Source organism: Chiloscyllium plagiosum, chromosome 24 (genome assembly GCF_004010195.1).
Source record: "Chiloscyllium plagiosum isolate BGI_BamShark_2017 chromosome 24, ASM401019v2, whole genome shotgun sequence".
In the NCBI taxonomy this organism is placed as follows: Eukaryota; Metazoa; Chordata; class Chondrichthyes; order Orectolobiformes; family Hemiscylliidae; genus Chiloscyllium; species Chiloscyllium plagiosum.
This window is the reverse complement of record NC_057733.1, coordinates 45,569,945-45,597,627: the sequence shown is the minus strand read 5'-3', so window position 1 is coordinate 45,597,627 and position 27,683 is coordinate 45,569,945. Positions and strand designations below refer to the sequence as shown.

Here is a 27,683-nt window from a genome sequence, read left to right as displayed (position 1 = left end):
TCAACGTCAACTTTGCACTATATAAGTATGTATCCTTATCCTCTGAACAACAAAGTACAAAAAGGAAGAAACAGGCCTTTTACAGACCTATCACATGCATTAGGCTTCAAATATTGTTTTGACAATGGGAACATCTTCAAATGCAAGACCTTACAGTCAATTGCACTAACAAGCTGCACAGGTTTGACATTGACAGATTGGTACTCTCCTGGCTAGGTTTCCATTTTATATTTTACAGAGTCCATAAGTTTGAGCTCATACTGTGCTTCTGATATCTTAACTCTCATCAATATTTGATCAGCACTTGCTGATCAAATCCATCCAAGGACTAAACTCTCCTGGTCTCTAAGCTCCAGTCCTACTTTGTCATCTTCCAAAACTGGCCTCTTGCACATGCCCGGTTTGAAACACTTTTGGGGTTAGACATGGCAATGGAAGTGCTCAACTTCTCTTGTACCTCTTCCCCTTCCTCTAATAATACCTCCAAAACTTACCTTTTAATTTTCTTTTATTAGTCATCCAAAGGATGTGGGTGTCACTGGCCAGCCTAGCATTTATTGACTATTTAACGATCTTGGGAAGGAGGAGATAATGAGCCACATTTTTGGAACTTCTAAAGGTCTATGCAATGTAGGGATGTCAACAGTACTGTTGTACTGTTGAAAGTCAAAAACTACTCTTAGAAGGTTTAAGGATTTTTAGTCAGTGACAGTATAGCAATAAAACGCCCCATCAGGATGATGTGTAGCTTGGAGGGAATTTACAGGAGGTGATGCTCCTTTGCAGTCGCCAGCTTCATCCTTCTAGGTAATAGAGAGTTGAGGTTTGGAAGGTGCTGTTGTAGGAGTTGACATGAATTTCTGTGTATATTTTGTAGTCAGTACACATTACTGCCATTGTGTCTGTGGTGGAAGCAGTGAATGCTGAAAGCTGTTGACTGGGTGCCAGTCAAGTGGGCTGCTTTGTCTTGGATGGTAGAGAGATGGAGACTTGTAGCTGCACTGATCCAGACAAGTGGAGAGAGTATTACAACACAGCAGACTGGTTACTTATAGATGGTTGACATGCTTCGAGGAGACAGGAGTGAAGTTACTTGCAGATCTTCTAGCCTCTGGCTGGCTCTTGGAGCTACAGTATTAAGACTTCTGGTCCAGTTCAGCTTCTGGTTAATGATAAAATCTAGTATGTAGATAGTTGGAAATTCAGTGATGTTACTACCATTGAATGTCTTTGTGGGCGAGGAAGAGGGTAGTCATTGATTAAATTCTCAGGTTAGAGATGGTCATGCCTGGTCATCCATCAACCCAGACATTGACTAGACCTTGCTACATAGTGATTCAGTATTTATCTGAAGAGTCACGAATGATCACTAATATGTGCCCTTATATGGTTTACTTTCAAAATGGTGTATCATTTAAAGCAGGTTAGCTTTTATTCAAAATATAAACTGGTTTTATATATTGGAAGCAACATTGGAAAGAAGCAATAAATGCATAAATAAATAAATAAATAAATAAAGTGGGGCTCATGTGATTGCAAATTATAACAGCGCACATAAATATATACTTATTACAGTGCTTCCAAAGCAATGTAGCTGATTCAGTTTTAAAGTCTGAAAATCTTTTCCATATCTGTGCAAACTTCAATTCAGAACAACTTACACTGGTTAGACAATGGTTGAAACATCCACAGGAGGTGCTACAGTCAAATAAACATCTGTAAACTTTAGTACTTATAACCAGCTTCTGAAATTAGAACGTTTACCTGACCAATCTAATCATATTAAGACGGTTGGATCACAATATAATGTACTTTATCCTTGATGCAATACAATGGTTAATTTTTAATGCGGCAGTACTGTATTAGGCTTTGCAAACATTTGATCTAACAGAGCATCAGAGAGTTAAGGCAAGTTCTGTTCGTGGCACACCTTTGTTGTTGGTAGATGAGCCAGGTATAAATAGAAAGTCCGTTTGTTGCAGTTGCCAACAGAAACCGGTTTCTGCGCTAAATTGGCCACACCCAAAGTCAAAATATCTTTGCAAAAACAAAGTTGTTATTCATGTAGTGTCCTCAAACATACACACCTATATTTAGCACTGCATTCATGACAAAATTCAAATGAAATTGCAAAGAACATGTCCTTCCTCATTAATTTTAACACAACATGTCAGAACAGATTTTTAAGTTGTGATAGTTTTTGTGGGCTGTACTGTATAATTCAGATAGACTTGTAGGTCTGGGGTCTTAATTTTACCTGCCATTTGCACATGCAATCACTCAGATTTTAATTATTCTCATTATAAATTGCAGACCAAAGTTTAAAAGGAAAATGAATGGTGAATCCAGGATTCCCTTGGGATGTACTTATCCTATAATTAGGATTACAATCTGGTCCTTGGGGTGAGAGCCTTCATAATTAGAAAAGATAAAATCAGTATGTAGATAATAATAATTCTATCTAACTGTGCTAAACATATTGGGGGGGGGGGGGGGTGCAGGTGCAGCAGTCAGAGGCAGATTTGATCAGATTTGAGCAGTCATGAACATTGGAGTCATCATTTGCACCTTACCATATTTGTTCCCAGAGGCAGACAATACAAAAAGTCCATGCTGCCGAATGATTCAAATGATTTGTAAGCCAGCAGGACTCTCAACACTAACCATATGCAGGAACAAGAGAGGCCTAGTCACATTCCAGTTGAGCATATTTTCGAGCTAACATTCCAGCTTCTAAAAGGAATGTGTGTTTAACATCACAGATGCTCCTGAAACCAAGTGGACTCGAATGTCAGTGCAGAGAAAGGGCTCTGTGGTTCATGAATGTGGACAGAAGGTGGGAGGCAAGGGCAACAGCCTCTGAAGGGAGTAGGAACATATGGCCATGATGGTGAATTCCCAGACTCTAACACAAAGGACTTGGCAGATATATCCTAAAACGTTTAAGGACCTTGAGTAGATGGTAAAGAACGATAAATGCATCTTCACAAGGTATCTCCCAAATCACTAATCATTCAAATGGCATCACAGCCTCACTCAACCAGCAGAATTCTAAAGCAATCAGATCTTATTCCTCGCAATCATACATTCCATTCCACTTCACCTTTGCACAACTTCCAATTATGCCAACCTAATAATCTACATCTCTCAGACCCCATATATCTCTAGCTATTATTTATAGCAGGCACAACATCCAAACGTGGTGTGATCCAATCATTGACACTGTGCTCTTACTCCTGCAGGAAGATGTCTTGCACACTGGAAGAGATCAGCAGAGAACTGGCAGGACCTAGGGCCCAACCATCCACTGAGGAAATAAAGGAGATGGGGCTCTTAAACAGGGGACTGTGTGCAAAACAGTTTATACTAACCATCGTCCACTAAACGCACTCATTATGCCATCACATTATGGTACTTTTCAAATGTTTACCTCGGCTTCTTTTGATTAAGTTGCAGATATGGAGAGCATGGACCTCTTGATTTATATCCATCCTCCTTCAACTCAATCCTCTCTTTATATTATGCATTCAGAGAGCAAAGAATTGTCTCTTAGCCAGCCACACGTTACATAGACAAAAACTGAGCATGTGATCTCAAGTGAACTTGATTAAGAGTACTGCAGCTGTGAAGTAATGTGTGCAAGCTTCTAGTGATGTAACCTTTTGCTGAGAGTTGACAGATTTAAGTGTCCCAGCAATTTGGACTCAAATTGCTGGGGCTTGGGGTAGAAAAGCAATTTTCTGATAAAACAGTGGCCACAGAAACTGCTCTTCCAGTAGCTACATTATGAAGGCAACTCAGCAGAACGTATTATGTTTACTAAATAAATAAGTTGCCTGATTTTGTCATTAATACATTTTGAAAAAATATACAGCCAAAACTATTCAACATTCTAATTATTTTTTAAAAGGTTCTAAGGTCCCTAATTTGTGTGCTCTTATTTGCAACTCTAAAAATAGCTCCACAAATTGCTATTGAACAGTAACATCACATGCCCAGCAGAGAGCTTCAAATGTAAAAGGAGTCATGTCAGTATTTGCGATAAACGTCACTGTGGTGACAAGAGGTTATGGAACCTTGGACTTTCAACCCTTACTGTTGGAATCGGAGCTGCATGGAGGTAACTCCTATCAAATTTCACAAAACACACTTTGCATAAAGATCAGAGTTGAAGTACTGGAGATGGTGTTAGCCATAATGTGTGGCCATTGTTTTATCAGAAAATAGCTTTTCTACCCCAACCCCCAGCTTCTTGAGTCCAAATTGCTGAGACACTTAAATCTATCAACCCTCAGCAAAAGGTTACCTCACAAGAAGCTTGCACAAACTAGAATGTTAGGTGAGGAGTCGAAGATAAATTTTGCATATATTTTTCAATAAACTGAGGCTTTTTGTAATTATGAAAGATTATGAAATCAGAAGTAGAAATTTAAACTTGATTTGAAAAGAAAGTCAGCCAAAAATTGCATTTGCACAAGGGTGCTGAAGGCATTACACTACAAAATCAATTCTTTTTAAAACTGAAAAAAACTATAATTTCATGCAATGTCTATAATCATTTGAAAGTAAGATGGCACATAGCCAGAAGAGGCACAAAGATTGGCAATGGAAGAAATGTGCAATTGCAGAATAATGTTTTCATTAGGTATTAATAGTGGTTGAGCAGGGAAAAGCAGCTCAGACATTTGGATGTGTTGCATGTGGCCATTACTCCCAGAACTGCTGTGGACAACTGCTATCTGGGCAAACCTGGTGCACTTATGCAGTATTATGCATTCAATACATTGCTAAAGCACCACACGATGATCTTACCAAATCAAATCTCAAAGGCAAAGGCAACTAGAGATGGGCAATAAATGCTGGCCAGCCAGTGACACCGACATCCCATATGAGAATCGAAAAAAAGTCTTTGTTAAAAGTGAAGTGCAAGTTACTCTTCATCAGCATTAATGATAAATGCAATAAAAGATTGCACAACAGTAATTAAATGTTTTAAGCTAAACTGGGTTCATTAATAGTTACACTAAATTCAAATCAGTTTGGCAAATGAATGCTGGGATTTGAAAGCACAGTTCTGATTATGGCATGTCTTACTTGTTCAATTAGATTTACAGAGAATTGTGTTCATGCATACCAAGTAAAAGATGTACTTAATAACGGATATACCCAAAGATCTACAAACATAGCTTCAGAGATAATTTTTTGCAACATTATTTCCACTTCCACCTAATTTCTCTTAAAGTCAAATGTGTTTTGCAAAGGATGAATTCAGTTGCAATAATCACACCACATGGATTCTCATAGGGTGCAAAAAAAAATAAACGTATCAGAATTTAATATTCTAGCAGCTTGAAGGGAATTACAGTTCCCTAAAAATACTGCTGTCACTATCTTGACCATTTTGGAGAATGGCATCTTAAATTCCTATTTAGCATCTATGCATCATTTCTTCACGAAGCTTGTTTGACAGTTTTGTAGTGATTTCTGCAGATTGGAATCCCCAATGAAAATCAGTATACAGCATACGGCTGACATCACACCATCCTATAGCTGGCAAATTACAAGGCTCCACGTCTTACTCATTTTGACAATAGAATCATTACCTTATAAAGACAATTTCTGTCGAGCGCTGGGGGGTGGGGGTAGAAAAGCAATTTTCTGATAAAACAGTAGCCACAGAAACTGCAAAAACTGCTTTTCCAGGAGCTACGTTACGAAGACAATTCAGGGGAACTTATTCTGTTTAGACCATTTAAGAATGTGTTCAGAACAGACACCACTCAAAACTGCCCTCGAACCTCAAAAAAAAAGAAATAGAATGAGATATATCCTTTCATATTGAGATTTTTTAAATCTGTTGGAAATCCAAAAGCGTATTGCCCTTTGTTTTTACATATCAAAAGACTCAAACATGCCTTTTTATTATTTCAACAGGATAATAGAGAAATGTGTCTAAGTTGTACAGTCATTCCACCACTCAGCACTCATTTATTTAGGGAAATTGAGCATGTGATATTACTGCACCACCTAAAACAAGTTTTCTTCCCAAAGATTCTAGATGTTTCATGGTCAGATTGATCATGTACCCATATACTGGGCACCCAATTGACATAGGCAAGAATAAAACAAAATGCTGGAAATATGAAATGTACACAATGTTGGAGAAACCCAACAGGTCTGACAGCATCTGTGGAGAGAAACAGAATTAACAGAGTCTGGTATGACTTCTGAAAGTTGTCTATCCCAGACTTCCTTACACCACAGCAAGGGATCGGAGGTGCTGAACAGAAACAGTTCAACAAGAAATTTCTGTTCCCCACATGAAATCTCATTCAACAGCAGCATACACCAGATAAACAAAATGAACACTTCCAATCAAACTAGTTTTAGAAAAGGACAGAAAAAGAACAGGTTTTTGCACACCATCTTGCTGACTCCAGGCATAACTCTGCCATCTGCACTATTATCGAGCAAGACTCTATAGATGAAACAAGCCCTCCAAAAATGTACCCAATGAACAGATAATTAAATAAAATCTGGGAGCTCAAAACTGTCTTTTACACCATCTTCAAGCAGTATGCACTTCAGTCTTCAGACAATATTTATGTCACGTTTAGTTGGACTGAAAGAATTGCATTTTTGTAATACCTCTCAGAGCCTAGTGTACAAAGTCTCTCAGAGCAATTAAATGAAATCTAAATCATCTGTTTCATAATGATAAATATATGTCTAAACATCAGATTGAGAAACATCAAAAGGTAGATCCCTCTATTACAACTTAGATGGATAAAAGCATGTGTATCTCATTGAATGGTCTTTAACCGTGTTGGTTCTGGACTACGTTGAAGCAAGTGATAACAAATTTACATTTGGGGTTGCAGATTGGAGTAAAATAGGACTTTACCAATCAGGATCATTATAATAAGTGCAGCTTGCTACCAAAGAAAAACCATCTTAAGGGATAACCTAATCATGTAAAAGAAAATTTAAAAAACTATAGGATCACCAGGGCAGATTGAAAAGCACTTAAACATTTTACCAATGTATGCACACCCAATCTTCCACAATATTGTTAAAAGAAATCTTTAGGACAATGTATCTTAGATCACAATTTATTTAAGACTGCAGCAAGAATTACAGTTTAGACAATGACAAGCAAAAGTTGATTGTTGCCTTTTACAACACATCTATGACATGAGGCAGAACTTTGACAAAACTGCAAAATATTGAGACTTCATTGTGGGGAGATAGGTTCAGAGAGGTAGCATGAGTGAAATTAATACTACAGAAGGTTTTAAATGTTGACAAATTCAGAATAAACTACATTCATGACATTCTGTATTATATGTAGAGGGTATATAACTCCTATTTAAAGTATTTTAATAAAAACACTTTTGCTCAGCAGATGGAACATAGCTTATATCTCAGTAAATCCCCAAGTACAAGAATTTAATCTTGTTGACCTCATGCTCTTGTTGTTCTGCTCCTTCACAGAATATGAATGCCTCTGACTAGGCCAGTATTTATTACCCAACTGCTTTCTGGTCAATTAGGGTTAAGTGTTCACCACATTGCTGTGGGTCTGTAGTACAATGCAGTCCAAACTAGGTAAAGACAACAGCTCCCTTCCCTAAAAGGCATTAGTAAAGCAGATGGGTTTTTCTGATTATTGATAATGACTTCATAAATCATCATTGCCCTCCTAATTCCTGCCATGGCAGAATTCAAACCCATGTCTCCAGAACATTACCTGGCTGTCTGGATTTATAATCTAGTGATAATACCACAAGGCCGCTTTCTTCCCAATTACAGGTCTTGAAGTCCCAAAGTTTTACAATGGTTCAAAAAGAAATGTGGGGATCTGGCAATCAAAAAGGTACCATGTGCCAAACTTAGAGGATGAAATGGAATTGATAATGTGATCGACCTCAAGGACACTCCTTTAACTGCCTTCATAGATAGAATGTTTGACTGAGTTGAACTGAATAATTAACATGGAGCCAAGAATAATATGTGACCACCTCAGCACAACCTTAGACTTAAACACAGCTGATTTGACAACATAGTTTAACATTTAGTTTGATTTGTTAACATTACTGTGCAATGCCTCAACATAGCCAGAGTGTAGATTGTCCTTCCCTTGATCGATTGCAACTCTTTCCCTGTTTTGCACTCTTCACACCTTAATTAAGTTACTGCCCTATTATTTCCTTCCCACTTTCTAAGACTTCATTGCCACTGTTTGTACAAAATTAAATAGGATATAGTTCTGCTCTCACAAATAGTGACTTGTAATTCTTTGGCAGTTTCATTAAGGTTTATGATTTTAAAAATAACTTGCAAACCCAAACAATTAAAATAGACTGAGCCCTTTAGAAACCATTAGCCCACTATTATTCTCACAGATGTCAAATCCAAAAGTGGGGTGACTGCCTTCTCAGTGAAATAGCTCTCCTTGCCTTATTGGACTGTGTTGTGCCCTCATTCTTAGCATGTATGGATTTTAACTATTAACTGAAATCATTTTGTTGTGATGAAGTTACAATACAAATGGATATCAAAGAAGCCTGATCTGCAGAAAAATGCCAATACGCTCATTTGCTGATGAAACGTTTCTACTTTTGTTGCCTCTATGCTTCACAATTTCAACACACCCTCGTTGGTCTCCAGCTTTTCATTTTTCATAAATTTGAGGTGATCAAAAAACTCTCCAGTCCAAGCCTTGAGACACACCAAAATCTCTTTCTTCCATGACCTTGTACTGACTCACCAGTATGAACTCATGGTTAAGGATTAAATTCTTGTCCTGATTTTAAGATCCTTCCTTGACCTTCCACCTCCAGCATTCCAAGACCTCTAAAATCTTTCAATTTTGGTCACTTGATCATGCAATCTTTGGTACCCATGCCTTCTGCTACCAGAGCCCTTCCTAAACCTCACTTCCTCTCTACTTCTTTTTCCTCTTATAACATGTTCCTTAAAACATATTTTTTTGATCAACTGCCTAAATATCTTATTGGGCTCAATGTCAAATTTTGATTGATAATGATCTTATGAAATTTCTTACGATGTTTTAACATGTCAAAAGCATTACATAATTATAGCAGTTATTGAAGCAGGTGGATGAATAAAAATCTCTCAGCTCCGACAGCATCCATAAACATTACCTAATAGCATGGTGGGAATGCCATCACCATGTGGACTGCAGTAATTCAAGATGGCAACCCACTAACATTTTCTCATTTACCACAAAATATGGACAATAAACACCAGTGGTGTCAGTGATGCCCATACCTCAATATTTTCCCCCACTGGAATGACTAGCATCCTCCATTACATTTAGTATCTTTGTAATGCTAGCTGTAATGAGATGAGATTTGTGAATTAAAGCCTTTCAGATGTTCCAATCATATTAGCTTACAGACAATAATAATAATTAACTTTGTTTCTAAGCAATAAGAAACCAATGTTTTATCTACCAGCTGAGATCATTAAGAGATCAACAGAATATGGTAGACTGACCTGGCTAACCAGAATACTACTGCATAAAAACGCGGTTAGTCTTATCGACACTAATACTGAAATGCTAATTAAAACCAAAAAGTGTAAAGAGATGCTGCAGAAACAGGTTTTGAGGCTAGTGCAAACCCTACTTCAGATGTGCTCCACTGCATTATGAACTATAATGATACACTCAGTCAAATGGCAAATCTGAGAAAATAAACTATTTTTAAAAATTGCCATCAGTTTAAATACCAATAAGCTTAATACAAGTACCTGATATGATGAGTTACTCAAAAATGAATGGTCTCTGCAGAAAAATATCTTCAATTTTAACCAAAAAGTTTTATTTAAAACAAATACTTATTAGATTTTATGTAGTAAATTACAATCTATGGAAGCTAAAAAGGAAGGTTTGGGATATGTGCACTTTCAAAATCCAATGGCTACAATGCTGATAAAAAGAAAAATGAAGGATGAACCAGATTGTACATCCCTCCTTTCTCCTCTATGCCACTCCAATTAAGCCATTAAGATTAGGGGAATTTCTGAACGCTCCACCAAGATTTTGTACAATGAAAAGTATCTAGAAGTATTCTCCATCAATTAAAAAAAAAAGTGTTCATTATCGATACAGTAATTACGATTTACTCAAGTCAAATCACCTCTTGAAAATATACATTCTCTCCTAGTTAGTTTTAGGCCATACAATCTGGTAACTTTAATAAAACATAAAACATGCATAATCACTGCTGTGCCCAATAAAATAGAACTCAGAAGGGAAGCATTTAATTTTATTGAACAGACTGTTATAAATACAAGAGTTTTAAAATGGTGTTTTAAACCATTTCTAACTTAGAGTAATAAGGGATAGTGGAGAGAGTAATTGATCTACTGCAAGTCCAACAACAGGATTGGTTAACATGAGGACTGGAGGCCCAGATCCAGTAATAATGAAGTGTGTGTGCCAAGTTTAACATCTCAAAGCAAAAAGGTAGAAGCAGATTTTATTTTTAACATTGCAAATCTTTTGTCTCAGGCTGGTAGTAACAATACGAGGAGAGAAGAAAAAAAAACAGGAGTTTCTGCAATCTACAGAGTGCTAACACTATCCTCATACTTCCACTGTTTCAACTGAAGTTTTGAATTTATTTGCACAAATTACAGTGCGTAAGCATGCCAAGAGAAAAGAATTATTAAAGAAAGCTAGACTTGAAAATTAAATTGGGGAAAAAAAAAAGACACGGGCAAACTTTATTTTCAGATTCACAGGTTCGGTTAGCTCAGTGGGTTGGATAGCTGATTTGCAATACTGAATGACACCAAATGCATGGGCTCAATTCCCATATTGACCGAGGTCACCATGAAGGTCCTATCTTCTTGACTTCGCCCCTCACCAGAGGTATAGTGACCCTCAGGTTAAGCTACCACCAATCATCTCTCTCTAATGATAGAACAGTCCTATGTTCCTCTGGACTATAGCAGTTTTACCTTTATAAACAAGGCTCTTGCAAAATGTAATAAGCCATTGGCCATCAGATCATTTATGTTTTTGCCAAAATTAGATCAGGTTGGAGAACACAATATGGTAAATGCAATAATTTAGTCTGCCCATTCAAAACGAGGAAAGGCAAAGAAACTTTGTCGACTACTTACACAGCAGGGTTGTGTGTGTATTGCTGGGAAAGTACAGCAGGTCAGGCAGCATCAAAGGAGCAGGAGAATCGACGCTTCAGGTGCAAGTCGGGTGGTGGGGCTGGTGGGTGCAGGTGTCCCAGAGATGTTCCCTGAAACGATACGCAAGGCAGCATCCTGTCTCCCCAACGCAGAGACGACCACATTGGGTGCAACGGATGCAGTAGATGACAGAAATATACCTGTACTGACACCAATGTCATCTGGGACACCCGCACCCATCAACCACACTATCCAGTGGTTAAATACTTCAGCTCCCCTCCCACTCTGTCAAGGACATGCAGGTCCTGAGCCTCCTCCACTGCCAAACCATTGCCATCCGACACCTGGGAGGAAGAACACCTCACACTGGATAAAATGTGGATTTCAACAGGTTCCTCATTCCCTCTCCCCCCTCACATTATCTCAGTCCAAAGCCTCCAACTCAGCACCGCCCTCCTGACCTGTCCATTGCACCCCCCTCCCGACTTATCACCTTCTCCCTCACCTTCATCCAAATAATGCTTTCTCAGCTACCTTCTCTCCAACCCCACCCCATCCCATTTATCTCTCACCCAGTGCCTTCGAGCCTCATTCCTGATGAAGGGCTTATGCCCAAAACGTCAATTCTCCTGCTCCTCAGATGCTGCCTGGCCTACTGTGCTTACCCAGCAACACACTCGCGACTCTGATCTCCAGCACCTGCAGTCCTCACTTTCTCCTAGTTGACTTACATTTATATAAGTCATCCCTGTTGTGTATTTCACCACGTCGGTTTCCTCCTTTTTCAGTAGAAAGGGGATTATATACAGCAGGAAAAACAAATCCAATCAATAATTTCAAATGAAACTAAATATTTTGTAATTCTTGACTAGTTGCAGGAATAGTGAATATTTTATAGTAGTGTTTTAGTTACACTCACCCACTCTCTTTCATGATTTGCTTCGACCAATAGCTTTTCAAACAGGCAATGACTGAAGCACACAACTTTCAAATTTTGAGAGACATTAATTATTTCTGCATTAAATATTTCCAAGTATCAATCAGTCAATCAGCTCTAAAAAGGATGCTACACAGAATTATATGTCTCAATAACCCGTTCATCCCTATGATCTGAAAACACTTGGATCAGAAAGTCATAAGCAGTTCAACTATGGTTAAAGTATTCACTTCACAAACCATAACCAGCTTAGATGCAAATCTACATATCATACAAGATCAGTAGTTTACAATTGCAATGCAAGAAGCGGATTCTGGCCTCATTAAGAAAGCAATTTGTTGCAAAAGGCTGATTTGACCAAGGTCAAGTGCACATTCTTTTTAAATATAAATAATTAAAATTAAATGAAAAAATGTGGCCTTTTGAAACTTTATGAATATTGGACTAAAATTTGAAAAAAAGCCAGATCAAAGGAAAAAATGGTTAAGCTTTTGTGTGATTAAAACCACCAAGATATCTTGCAACTATGGATTTCAAAAATTTCACTGAATGAAATTACAATTCTTAAATCATATTATACACACACAGTATTTTCTTTTCTGACCATAAATTCAACAATTCAGAACAGAACAGTCTATAGGTTACATTAACAATTTCAGTGAAGATAATGCGAGGCCTGTAACCTTTAGTTGTAAAAGAGAAGTGGATTCCTCTGTATATGTTATAGCAAAATTTTCCCCCTCGTCCATTACCTACCCCAACCATTGCTGTGGTTATAAAGAGCCCCACAGATTGACTGTAAAACAAAAAACTTCGATTGCAAATGTCCTTGTTATGGAGCAACATTAACAATGCAAAAGTCTCAAAGGGGACATAACTGTACAGCAATTCCCATTACGGAATAACACACTCGCTAGAGGCAAATAAACTATTCACGCAGCAGTCTAGTTTGTTTATTGGCGATTATGTCACGATAGTCCTACAGACTACCCTCTGCTTTCAATGAGTAGTTTTAAACAATGGTAGCTTTCCTGCAATACTCACTTTCACCATCACCTCTTAAAATAACCTGTACCATCCAGTTAGTTGAGGCTTGCAGATTTTAAAAACTTCAATAGTGCAAATAATCAAATATTGCATTCAAAAAAACATGTTGTTATGGACATACATCTGGTGGATAGAACACGTCATATGTCAAAATAAGCTCATGGGTTCTCATAAATATAGAAACAAAAACAACAGGAACTTAAAGCTCATCTATGAAATTCCCTCCATGAGCATCTGGCTCCTATTGAACTGTAAAAAAAGATTTTTATGGTGCATTTATAATAATACCCTTCTGGCAACTTCACCACCCCTGGCATCAATAACAACTCTAATGCTTATGAGATGTACTACTAACTCAAAAGGGTTGAGCACAACCTTATGCAGTATTTTACCATTCAGCATATCCCCAGGATTTGAAAGGAACAGAGCTACATGCGGACATTAATGACATTTGCAAAAAGGCTTCTTGAATTAAGAGTACACAGGAAGATCAGAGAACCTCCACAGCAATAAAAATTAACCAACTGTTAATGATCGCCACTTGATTTTACACAGGTGAAAACTACTCAGGGCAACTAACAGAAAATAAACATTAGGTAAAATAAAAAAGGTAAAGAACGATCACAAGCTTTATCTCAAAACAGTAAGCTATGAAAAGGAATACTTTGCAAGGAGGTAGACGTGAGGTGGGTCCACTACAAAGGGTTGAGAGAGAGACAAAAGTACAGCCACCAATTATAAGGAATGCAGCATGCACAAAAGGTTGGAGTCAAAGGAACAGAGTTTGAGACGGCTGTGGAAGAGGTTCCAGAGAAGGAGGAGGAAGGCCTGAGACTGCTGCATATTTCACCTAGCTCTCAGCATGTATATTTCCTCATTTTTCAGCATTGCTGCTTCAGGATCGGAAAGATCTAGAGGGATATGTGCCAAACTCAGGCAAACAGGACTAGTTTAGTTTGGGAAGACTGATCAGCATGGATGAGTTGGACTGAAGGGTCCGTTTCCGTGCTGTATGTTTCTTACGGCTACACGATTCTGTAATTGTGACTGGAATTGGCAAATTGTGTTGGAAAGTGCATAGTCAAGACTAGAGTGGTGCTGGAAAAGCACAGGTCAGGCAGCATGAGGAGCAGGGGGAACAAAAAATGATGTTTCGGGTAAAAGTGCTGCATCAGGAATGAGCCCCTACCATGCTTTTCCAGCACCACTAGTCTTGACTCTGATCTCCAGCATCTGCAGTCCTCATACTGATGGTCAAATTGAAAAAAAAATGTAAAAGACCCAAGAGAAAAAGTCATAGTTAGCAAGTCTTATGTTTATTTGACCTTCTGATCCTGCATTAAAAAAAGCCTTTTTGTTCTTGCTGTGAATAGCAAACCATGCTAAAATGTCACAAGAATTTGTTTCTCGCTATTGTGTTTCAAGTTTACTCCATTGTTTCCTCTCAGGAACCAGCTGTTTGTGACATATTTGCATGGCACCCACAATATAAAAAGCAGACCTTTACTCACCATAAATCTAATGAGTATTTGCTATTCACTCTCCAATCTGAGTTTACAGAGCTGTTGGTAGCAATTACTTTCAAATGTAAAACATCTTCTAATCAACACGGCAAAGAAAGGTATAAAAGACCTAAATCTTATTGACAGCTTCTAAATGAGGGCTGCAGAAATATTTCATTGACTAACGTTTAAACTCCTGTCCTGAAAAAGAGTAATTTATCATAGTACGGAATATAAAAAATCCTTCCCATTCCCTTTTGATGGTGAACAATAGGGTCATCAATAAAATTAAAAAGAGAAATTGCTGGAAACAAGTCTGAAGAACGGTCACTGACCAGAAACGTTAACTCTGCTTTCTCTCTACAGAAGTTACCAGACCAGCTGCGTTTTTCCAGTAATTTGTTTTTGTTTGACTTCCAGCATCCACAATTTTTTGGTTTCTCATAAATAAAAAAAGTATTGTTTTTGCTGCAACATCAGTTCCAAACATCTTGCCAAGTCTTATGACAATCTTTCTTCCAACTACTACCAATGCTGCCATTTATAATTAGAGGAAAATCAATAAAATTAAACAGGAAGATTAACAAGTGCAATTATTTTTAAAGACTAGAAGAAATAGGAACAACAGTAGGCCATTCGGCTCCTTGAGCCTACTTGACCATTCGATAGGGTCATGGCTGATCTGACATTCCTCTTGTCTAGTTTTCTGCCTTTTGCCAATAGAATCCCTTATCAATAATCTCTCCCAGTCTTAAAATATACACAAGGACAACACAAGGCTTTACTTTTTTTTTTAAATTTCATTCTTGGCTGGCCAGCATTTATTGTCCATCCCTAGTTGCCCTTAAGGTGGTGGTAAGCTGCCTTCTTGAACTGCTGCAGTCCACTATTGTGGGTTGACCCACAACACCATTAGGAATGGAACTTTAGGATCTTGACCCCGTGACAGCGATATATTTCCAAGTCAAAATGGTGACTGGCTTGGAGGAGAACTTGAAGGTGATGGTGTTCCCAATGTATCTGATGCTTTTGTCCTTTTACATGAAAGTGGTTGAGGGTTTAAAAGGTACGGTCTCAGGATCTTTGGTGAAAATCTGCAGTACATCATGTAGATAGTACACTGCTTCTACAGTGGTGGAGGGAGTGGATGCTTGTAGACGTGGTGCCAATCAAGCGGGCTGCTTTGTCCTTGATTGTCATTGGAGCTGTACTCATGCAGACAAGTGAGGAGCATTCTATCACACTTCTGACTTGTGCCTTGCAGTTGGACAGGTTTTGGGGAGTCAGGAGTGAGTTACTTGCCATAATATTCCTGGCCTCTGACATGCTCTTATAGCCAGACCAGTAGAATTTCTGATTAATGGTAATGCCCAGGATCCTGATAGTGGGGAATTCAGTGATGGTAACACCATTGAATGTCATAGGGAAGTGGTTAGATTGTCTCTTATTGGTGATGGTCATAGCTGGCATTTGTGTGGCATAAAGTTACTTGCCACTTGTCAGCCCAAGCCTGCTTAAAATGGACAAATGGATGAATAAGTTGCATTTTGCCCAGCAATGTTTAGTTTGAAAAATTCAAAAAAGCACTTTTCAAAGCTTTTACAGGATAGTTCCCATTTTGAACTAAAATGGAACGGAAGAAAAGTACAGCCTGTTGTCATGCTGCCTAATGCCAAGTGGGCTGTTCATTTATCACTGAGCAATGCCCTTTTAAAAGCAAAACAATGTGCATGTCTTAACACTGCCAATATATTACTGATACTAGCAACCTTAAGCATAATGGCAAAAATAAAATATATTGTCAACCTTTGACAATACCTGTGCTGTGCAGTCAAAACAGGACACCCCCCACCAAAATATGTGCAATGTTGAAAAGGAAAACAACTTTTTGAAAAATTGTCATTTCTCAAATGTGCTTATTTGAAAATGAAAGGAACACCGATAGGTTAGTAACATTTCACAAAGACAAGTTCGGAATGCACCTTAAAGGACAGCATTATATATAGTGTTCAGAAGGACAACTTTATCTACTTTTATATTCTGGTGAAAACTGCAACAACCTACAAAGCATTAACATTATCTTTAAACAATGTTATACTAATGGGACTGTTACCATAAATACGCCTAGAAATAGGATTCAGCCTAACTGCCTGTTAACGTTTAGCTAGTTCTTCTTTGTTTAACCATTATTCTGGAACATCCAGCATTGATATCCCACTGTCACAGTCAATAACAAAAGAAAACAGCAGACAAGAGAAAATATAGTCGCACATAAACACTATTCTGTTTGATACAAAATTCTATTCATGGCAGTGAACTTGGGCATAATACCATTTTAAAAAGTTAAGGAATAGAGATAAAATACTACAGAAAAACAATATAATCTCTTGTGCAAGTGGTGTTTTGGAGTCTGTTAATGTTGTTGTGATATCAGGTAGTGTTCTAAAAATACAGGTGAATAAAAGAAAAGACAGAAGTATTTGCAAGAAAATCTCTTAGCAAAAGAAGCCAATTCAATTACCTGGATTTCAATGCAGTATTTCCTCAAGGAAACTAGACTTTTGCTGGTCTGTTGGGGTACAAATTGCTGAATAATTTATATTAATTTTTCTCATCAGGAAAACTAACTCAAGGCAAAACATATCCTGGGAATTTAACAAGCTGCAACTGGTAGAGTGATTAAAAGGGGTTTGAAATGAAAAAAAACAATTTCTTAAAAGGTTTCATTGAACATCTATTATCAATGGGGTTTTTTGTTTTTGTTTTTGTTTTCACCTGTCATCTGGCCAAATTGGCAAGCTGGCTGACTAACAGTTGAGAACAGCAAGGTGAAAGTGAAGACTGTGGATGCTGGAGATCAGCGTCAAGATTAGAGTGGTGCTGGAAAAGCACAGCAGGTCAGGCAGCATTCAAGGATCAGGAAAATCAACATTTCGGGCAAAAGCAGCAGAGGCACCCTTGGAATACTCCTCAGAAATCTTTAAGGGCAAAGATCAGCTATTAAAAGTTTGAAAGAGTACAGGGTAAATGAGCGATCCTGCCAAAAGGAAGACACTGGCTGTAATTGGCAGAGCTACATCCATAGTCGAGAATAAGTGGAGCCAGCATCTCCAATTTCACTTCACTGGCACTCCTGGTGGAAAACCTGTAGCAATGGCATATTTAAATGGGACTCCCACTCTAATCTTGACTCTGATCTCCAGCATCCACAGTCTTCACTTTCACCTTGCTGTTCTCAACTGTTAGTCAGCCAGCTTGCCAATTTGGCCAGATGACAGGTGAAAACAAAAACAAAAACAAAAAACCCCCATTGATAATAGATGTTCAATGAAACCTTTTAAGAAATCGTTTTTTTCATTTCAAACCCCTTTTAATCACTCTACCAGTTGCAGCTTGTTAAACTCCCAGGATATCTTTTGCCTTGAGTTAGCTTTCCTGAAGAGAAAAATTAATATAAATTATTCAGTAATTTGTACCCCAACAGACCAACAAAAGTCTAGTTTCCTTGTGGAAATACTGCATTGAAATCCAGGTAATTGAATTGGCTTCTTTTGCCAAGAGATGATTTTCTTGCAAATACTTCTGTCTTTTCTTTTATTCACCTGTCCGGCAGGGACAGGCCACTATAAATGCCGGAGGAAACACCACAGAAGCGCTTCACAGGAGGCTCCCAAGCACTGAGGATGTCACCTAGACAGGGGACGAAACGTTTGCAACAAATATTTCCAGCTCGGCGAACAGAACCACAATATTGACTCCTCGTGGATAATAAACAAAATGCAATACCACTCCAATTTAACTATCCCATGTATTGCAAAGGACTATGCAATCAATCTGGGCGGGTCAGTGAGGAAGAAAATAGGATTTGGGGCCAAACCCATGAGTACTGAATCAGCAGAAAACAAGGATGAAATTAGAGATGAACCTAAAGAAAGTCCTCTTTGTGAGAACATGACAAGTAATAAAAGCTACAGGAAGTAACATCAAGACTGATGTACTTGTAACACAAAGGTATTGAAGAGGAATAATTATAAAGGGACTTTTAACAGAACAACATTTTTAAATACACAGAGGAAACACTGAGCTACAGAGACCAAATGTAGGATCTGCATTTTGAGACTGGGAACCCAGCATAAGGATCAAATTGGATCCCAAACCTACATTAAACTTTCCACAAACTGGCCAAGTAACATATAAAGAGTACCAAAATCCAATTATAGGTGGCTTGCAGGCTCTGGAGAGTGGAAGGTCAGCCAAATGGTGACCCATTAATGAAAATAGGAGCAACAGTTCCCTGCTTTAGGCGAGAGACAGAAACAGAGACAGAGACAGCTCATAGTCCCCAACTGCCAATAGGTGAGGAGGGCCATACATCTTGCCTGAAGTGCAGAGAGGTCCTTGTGCTCAGCATGCTCTAGTTTTCAGATACCAAGACACTAGTCACAAGACATTAATTAGGCAAAGTTGGTATTGCAGATGCTGGAGATTAGAGTCAAGATTAGTGCTGGAAAAGCACAGCATGTCAGGCAGCACCAAGGTACAGGAAAATCGACGTCTCAGGCATTGCTGAAGAAGGGCTTTTGTCCGAAACGTCGATTTTCCTGCTCCTCGGATGCTGCCTGACCTGCTGTGCTTTTCCAGCATTACTCTAATCATGACAAGACATTAATTAGCCTCATGCAGCAGCATGAACATCTTTTACTTTGATATATCTATCACAATAAATTTCACTACTTTGGTCTATTCACACAAGTCTGACATATACTTGTGTGCATCCTAAAATTGAGAATGTCTAGGACTTCAAGTTAACTAATCCTTTACTGAAAATGCACTACAATGACAAGGAGTATTGTACTCATTTTAACAAGTAGTTTTGATAAGTAAATAGTTGAACAAAAAGTCAAACAAATTTGAAGCAAATTTACTTTATTATCTAATCAAAGTTAGAAATTGTTGTTCGATATTTTAGCATCTAGATATTTTAATCAGTTTTTGTGCGGTTTAAACTTCATACTTCAAACTGTCCTTGTCGCATCATCTGTCTGTTAGGCATTTATGGATGAAGTTGCGGGGGATATCAGTTTTTGGCGAATACTCTGCAGAGGTGTTCTTCTTCTCTTCACTGGTTGGAAGTGCTGCAGTGTAGCCCTTTTGAACAGGGGCTTAATGCAGCTTTGTGTGTTTGGGTGGTTGCTGTTGTAATTCAGAACCTGGTCAGTGTGTGTAGCTTTCCTAGTCACTTTTGTGGTGAATTCACTGTTGTGTTCTTTGTACCATCACATCCAGGAATGGGAGTCGATTGTTGGTTTCCTCACCTTTCGTAAATCAGATCCCCATAGATACGGTGTTGATAATCCAGTGCATGTTCTCGATTTCTGTTCTTTTAATGATTAAAAAAAGAAAGTGTCGTCTACATATCTGATCCAGAGTTTGGGTTGGATTTGTGGTAAGACTGTTTGTTCCAATCTTTGCATCATTGCTTCTGCTGTGAGCTCAGAGATGGATAACCCATAGGTGTTCCATTGATCTGTTCATATTTGGTTGTTTCTTATTTTGGAACTTTCCAGCTCAGCGAACATACCCACAACCATGTCAACCGGCACTCGAGCTACAAATCTTTACACAAACCTTTAATACATGCGTTTTGGAAATCCATTTAAAAACATCCATAGACATTCGAGTCCACTACCTTAGTCACTTCCTCAAATATTTCAGTGAGGTTTGTCAGCTATAACCTCCTGACATAGTCCATGCTGGCATTCCCTGATTAACTAAAAACTTTTGAGGTGTTCAGTCATCTCATCCTTTATTATAGAGTCAAACAATTTCCTCACCACAAATGTCAAGCTAACTGGTCTGTAATGCGCTGGTTTTCCTAGTTCACCTTTCTTAAAAAGGAGAATGGCTCCATTGTTTCAAACAAAATCAACTGAGGCTTCCCATTTTCCCTATGGAAAATAATAAGTACCATTAAGCTACCATACCTTTCATTGAAATGTCTGGGAGTCTGTAGGCCAGGACCAATAATTCAATATTTCCACTATGGCAATTTGAACTGATAAAAACCAGGACTGAAAACTGATAATCAGTGAATCAAAAAGAACACTGAAGTTCTTGAAATATATCAACAATACAAATTATTTACTAATAATCATTTAGGGAAGGAAAACTTTCTGCCTTAACTCCATCGGTCTTATTGAACTCCAGCAAAACAATAAATATGATCAACTCACCTTCCTGCCAACATGGCTTAACAATTAATAAATTTGCAAGCTACTAAACATGTCTACAACCACCTTCTTACAGCTATCAAGGATGTGCAGTGTTATTCAGCGATGCCCATATCCCAGGAACAAAAAGAATTCAGACATTCAATTTATATTTCTTTAAATTACTCTTATTTCACATTTCATTTTAAATACTGGTCAATCCTCATGTCTTTTTTTTTAAATGTGAGCTAGCAGATGAATCATTGCAAATCACCTTTATGTAAGCAAATACCAATGAGCTGCATAGTGATAATGACTTGACAAGGAAGGTTGAATAAAAATAATCAAATATTTGTGGACTAAAATTCCATATTCCAAATCTTTAAGAGTCTTGTTAGAGTCACAGCTGCTATCATTAGACATAAACTGCTCTGCAAGTTACTTTAGATTACAAATCTAAAGAAAAAGCAGTTTGGCTGTAATTATTTTTTATACCATTACTTCAAGACTAACCTTGCTTACAAGTGAAATAGATTAGATTAGATTCCGTACAGTGTGAAAACATGCCCTTTGGCCCAACAAGTCCATACCGACCCTCCGAAGAGTAACCCACCCAGATCCATTTCCCGCTGACTAATTCACCTAACACTACGGGCAATTTAGCATGACCAATTCACCTGACCTGCACATTTTTGAACTGTGGGAGGAAACCGGAGCACCTGGAGGAAAGCCACACAGACACGGGAAGAATGTGCAAACTCCACACAGAGAGGCTGGAATTGAACCTGGGACCCTAGTGCTGTGAGCCAGCCGTGCTAACCACTGAGCCACTGTAATTATCATCACCAAGAACTTGAAACAAAATAATGAGCAACTCCTCAATCCAGTTAACATGATCACAAATAGTTATTAATGTATCTTGTGATGATTAATATATCTGACAAAGGACTAAGAGGCTGGGAGAGGACTTACAAGCTGTAATTTGAGCAATGAGTTCTAAACTCAAGTGGCTAAAATGAAGCGCAGCTGTTTTAATGTCTGAATTAACAGCTACAAGAGTTAATTATGAGATGAGATATACAAGACACATGTGACATGTTTCCATAGACTTGTACCTCAAATATCTTGAGGTAGCTTGCTTGGAAGGAAGGTACAATGTAACAAGGGATTCATATAACAACCACCTAGATTTTCAGCTGATTGGTATATAGAGTTTTTAAAAAAAAATTAAAATGTAACAAGGCAATATTTCACAAAAAATACAAAAATACTATATTAAGAATCTGGTCTCCTTAAAACTTTCATCAGCGGAATGGGATGCATAAATACTGTTGTACAAGTAATAAGTTTCAGAACAATATAGCAAGTATTTGGGACGTGTTAACAGCATAAACTCCTTAATAAAAACAGCATTCCATCTAGGAATAGTCAAGAGCATTAAGCCAGATGATATTCTTCCTTCCCTCCTACCCTGAGGGAAGGATTTAGGCCTGGGTATGGTTTCATTGCTGCAAACAGCTCTTCAATACCCCCATTGAAAAATCATTATTCGGAGATGCCGGTGTTGGACTGGGGTGTACAAAGTTAAAAATCACACAACACCAGGTTATAGTCCAACAGGTTTAATTGGAAGCACACTAGCTTTCAGAGCGACACTCCTTCATCAGGAGCGTCGCTCCGAAAGCTAGCGTGCTTCCAATTAAACCTGTTGGACTATAACCTGGTGTTGTGTGATGAAAATCATTGATTGTTAACAATCCTATACGGCAAGCTATTCATCTTTCAGGGACAGCATAACTAAATCCAATTCTCTCCTCACATGATGCACGCTTCTCACACAGTTAGGTCATGGAAGAAGGAGAAACCAGTCCTGAGTAATTTACATTCTTACCTTTCACCAGGCTTGCTAGAATTGTTGTGCTCTTCCAGCACCACTAATCCAGAAGTTGCTAGAAATCATCACTTGTGATGAATGTAAATATTTTCAAACAAAACGGTTTCCAAATACTTTCACTTAATCATCACAATCATTAATAAGCTTTTAAAGCAGCACTTTCACTTTCAAATTACAAAGGTCATGCTTTTCTTATTGCCAAATTAATTGTAATCACAACTGAAGCCATGCCTTTACAACTAGTACAGACTTACAACTCATTCATAATCCAATAATGCTCGTTACTTACCCATCTCCTTGGAAGCATGACTGTCACTGGCGAGTTCACCCATCTTCACTAGGGCCTCAAAATAGCCTTTTGCAGCAAAGGTCATACCTGGAACATTGAGATTTCAAAAACTGTATTTGTTGATCAGAGCTTTAGAATGCAAGTGTACTTGAAAGTTATCTAGTTTCAGAGATCAAACCACTTAGTTCGATATTTAGCATTTTTTTAAATCATTCTGGTATGGTTTTAAATCTCGACAATTCTGCTTTTTAGAGAAAAATTCAAAAAAGAAAATAATTTTGTTAATTTTTCAAATAACAGGTACATTTATTTAACTTTCCATTTAGATTTCTAAGTTCTGTCAGAGTTAAACTGGAAAATGAAGGCAATAACAGCAAATCAGCCAGAAGAAACTGTATTTTTTGAAATGCTGACATACGTTTTGTGAGCATAGCTGGGATATATATTGATCAGAAGAGGTTAGCCCAAATAAAAATCAAAGCACCATAAAAATCAAAGTAGAATCCCCATCACTTAACAGCCAATCACATACACAAGTTAGAAAATAAAGCAATTCAGATCTTTGTTACATACGTTTAAGCATGGATGACTACATCTTTTTCACAATACACTATGTATGTAAATAACTTTACAGCCAGAATGGAATTATACAGTTATGAGTGACCAATGAGCTTCAGTTAGAACATTTACATTTATGGTTTATGAAGTTTGATTGTTCTTATTTTAATTATTACTACATAATATTTTGCAAACATTTAGAAAACCAATTGATTGGTCACCAGCCCTAGACAGCTTGTTGTTTATCATTGTCAATTTCACATTTTTTTTATTAAATAAAGAAGACGACAGGAAGTGTCAGTTTCCTTGAATAATATTAAAATTAAATCAAATTATCTAACTTAAATAAAAATAAAATTGAATTAACTTCTGAAGTGTGCATTCCAAAAGTTCCATTTTATTCATAGTTGAGGCATGACAGGCATTATCTTTCAATCACTTCTATGCTGCTTTATTTCTGGAATAATTCTGCAATACTCTGAACTGATACAAAAACATTAAGGATGAAACATATTAAAGTAATAGTATCATTTATGTTGTTGTTGCTGTTAAATCCAAAGTTTTCTTTTACAATACATATCCCAGTTTTCTAGCAATGATACATGTTGCCACTTTTATTAAAGATAGTGTCTTTTAATAAATTAGTTCAAGCAAATTGGAACCAATTATAAAAATCACCAAAAGAGAAATATTAAATTTAAAACAGATTTCCAAATATTTGTAACATGCAGAGATTAAAATGGTTCACTACAGCCGAGTGAGAAGGGAGCAACATGTTACTTTCATTTCAACCCAGCTAAGAACATAGACCCCATGGTACAACAACTCAAGTAGTTTTGTATGGCAGTCTCAAGGTAACATTTGTTTTTAAATTAAGACAACGATATCTTTTCTGTTATGGTAAAAACAATTTCACTGAACAGATCTGTGCAAAAATATCAGAAGAAATTACAGGTAATTAGTTGCACAGGTCCACAGTTTTGAAAATTCAGGATAACAATCATATTTACATTATTCCAAATCACCTGTACATTGTAATATAAACATATATATTATGCTGCTTAACCCAAAAAAAGGGAATACCACACAATTTAATTTCAATGTGTGGGCTGCCCCCTCTTTGTTGCTCATTTCCATGAAATCTCCTTCAGCCTGGGAGTAATTTAGCCAAGACGATGGCCTTCACTATGCTGATAGGCTGACAAGGATCTTCTAGAGGGAAAGACAGAATTCTTGTCTACTTTTACATAATAAGATTAAAGGTTCTATTACAGCAAGATATTTCTTAATTTTAAAGAAAACGCATTAACGACACATTATAAAAGAGGCCGAAAGATCCCAAAATTAGACAATCCTGGGATTTGAACCAGACTTCGAGATGAATCTTATCACTGCACTACTCTGACAAACTCATGACTTTCTTTGTAGCAGGAACACAAGTTACATAACTCTACACATGATTACTTACCTCGTCACAATGAGTTTTACACTACAAAATTACAACTAAAATATTCATTATAATGTAAACCAAAGTAAAAAATTCAGGGCTCGAATTTAATACTAGTTGGCTAACCTCAGTATATTAAGTAACCTCAGTATATCATCAAATCAGTTTTTTTTTAAACCCATCAAGGGCTGAAGAAAAAAAAACACGGCTCATTATACCTACATTCACGTTCCATCACTGTGGTGCGGTCTTCTTTTAAAAACAAAAATCAACATCAGTAATGGAATTAGGTGGTGGAGCAATAACAAAATGCAGCAGCCGTCCATGCACAAATATGCTTTGATTCATTACACATACGATAGTATTTCTCACCTGTTCTGGCTTTCTTGATCCAAAATTTCTCTGCACCCATGTGGCCTGAGGTAATGTTTGAGAAAAGGTTTGAGGAAAAGACAGTAACAGTAAAAAAAAACAAAATTTAGGATGGTGTTCCCAGCAGAACTAGTGATAGCTACAACCACCAGTAAAAATTTACCATGGACAGCCACTTGGTTTTATTGATGTTGTTTCAGTTTGGATTCCAGAGATTGGCATCCAGGAAGTGGTTCCTGTCACCTTTAACCTGACTGCAAAATCTGTAGACTTGCAAAGTATTACCAACAGGCTGTAATTCGGAGCAAGATTTTAAAGCATCAAAACCAAAAGCTTGCTTACTGAATCCAAATTAAAACAAATGGCAATGTATAAACGCCTGAAGAAAGATTTAGATTCAAGTCCCACGATTACTATTTATCCGAGTTTGTGTTTTAATGACTTCCCATGGCAAGTGGAATTTCAATTGGATAAGATTTGAAATTTTTACTAGCAAATGTGCTACCACAACAGTCTAACACTGAATCAAATCAAAAAGGAAACATTTAAATTGTACACTTGTTTCATGTCTACAGTCAGTATCTCACTAGGGTTCTAACAATGTTTTTAGTTGTCTGCATATGCTATTATTTTAGACCTTAACAGTAGAACTTTGCAAATTGCAGAGTGATCAATGTGCTTGAATATTTAAATCATGCAGTTTTGTTTTGGAAACAAATGTTTTGTGTTAATCCAAGTATATAAACTAATCGACGTTGTTTGTTGTACTATAGACTTTTTCTCAGCAGTTAAGATACACATCAGTAAATCCTGATGAAAGCTCTAAACCTCAATGTGTCTGTTGTGTGATACTATACTCTGGCCATGGAGACAGAGAGTATAAAGCAAGAAAGTTATATAGAGCTTTTATAGAATACTGGTATCATGTTTTAGGAAGGATGTCAAAGCTGTAGAGAGTTATACAGAAGTTTTAACAGAAGATTTCAAGGAATAGAAGATTTACTTGCATTGAGGGATTACAAAAACCTGATCTTGTGCTCTTTTAACAGAGACAGTTTAATAAGAGACATCCAAAAATCTCAATGATTTTTGCAATTTTTCTTTACAGTCTTGCAAGTTACAAACTGGACTTAAGCAAATTCAGTTATAATTTTCAAAAGGAAATTGATTAATACTTGAAATGGAAAAACTTCCAGTGCTATGGAAAGAGACCAAGAGTAGGACTATTTAAATAGTTATTTGAAAAAGTCAATATTGGCATGATTGGCCAAATGGTCTCCTTTGTACTGTATCATTCTATGATTTTAGTTGATGTGTAATTCACATATGATTCTACATTGGTTCAACATCCACCTCAATCACAAAATAAAATTTTCTTGAAAACAACTGTTGTTATGCTTAAATTTGATTGCAATCTCGCCAAATGAGAAAGAAACCATTATGAATGAGAAATCTCAGTACATGTATTGTGGCCACAAAGTCAATTACCCATTTACAACTATATTATGGAGACTTTTAACTAATCTCATCTCAGTATACTAATCATTTTGAGCCAAGCTTCCACTTCCAGCCGGTACCACTGTTTAAGGAGGGTGGTAAGGACAAGCCAGGGAACTATAGACCAGTGAGCCCGACCTTGGAGGTGGGCAAGTTGCTGGAGGGAATCCTGAGGGACAGGATGTACATGTATTTGGAAAGGCAAGGACTGGTTAGGTATAGTCAAGATGGTTTTGTGCGTGGGAAATCATGTCTCACAAACTTGATTGCGTTCTTTGAAGAAGTAACAAAGAGGATTGACGAGGGCAGAGCAGTAGATGCGATCTACTTCAGTAAGGCCTTCGACAAGGTTCCCCATGGAAGACTGACTAGCAAGGTTAGATCTCACGGAATATAGGGAGAACTAGCCATTTGGATACAGAACTAGCTCAAAAGTAGAAGACAGAGGATGGTGGAGGGTTGTTTTTCAGACTGGAGGCCTGTGACCAGTGGAGTGCCACAAGGATCAGAGCTGGGTCCTCTACTTCTTGTCATTTACATAAATGATTTGAATGCGAGCATAAGAGGTACAATTAGTAAGTTTGCAGATGACACCAAAATTGGAGGTGTCGTGGACAGCAAAGAGGGGTACCTCAGATTACAACAGGATCTGGACCAGATGGGCCAATGGGCTGAGAAGTGGCAGATGGAGTTTAATTCAGATAAATGCGAGGTGCTGCATTTTGGGAAAGCAAATCTTAGCAGGCCTTATAC

General features: G+C 37.6%; 1 protein-coding gene across 3 annotated transcripts in view; it reads right to left on the bottom strand.

Annotated features, from left to right (window-relative positions):
• LOC122562235 (brain-specific angiogenesis inhibitor 1-associated protein 2-like) overlaps positions 1 to 27,683 on the bottom strand; it is a 73,990-nt gene that overhangs the window by 38,804 nt on the left and 7,503 nt on the right. For 2 of the 3 annotated variants that reach the window (XM_043714965.1, XM_043714966.1), the window contains exons 3-4: positions 25,434 to 25,478; positions 23,057 to 23,143 (exon numbers count right to left, since the gene is read on the bottom strand). In XM_043714965.1, coding sequence (XP_043570900.1) covers positions 23,057 to 23,143; positions 25,434 to 25,478 — 132 coding nt within the window. The remainder of the gene's footprint in view (positions 1 to 23,056; positions 23,144 to 25,433; positions 25,479 to 27,683) is intronic. The other variant, XM_043714968.1, reaches the window with a different exon arrangement.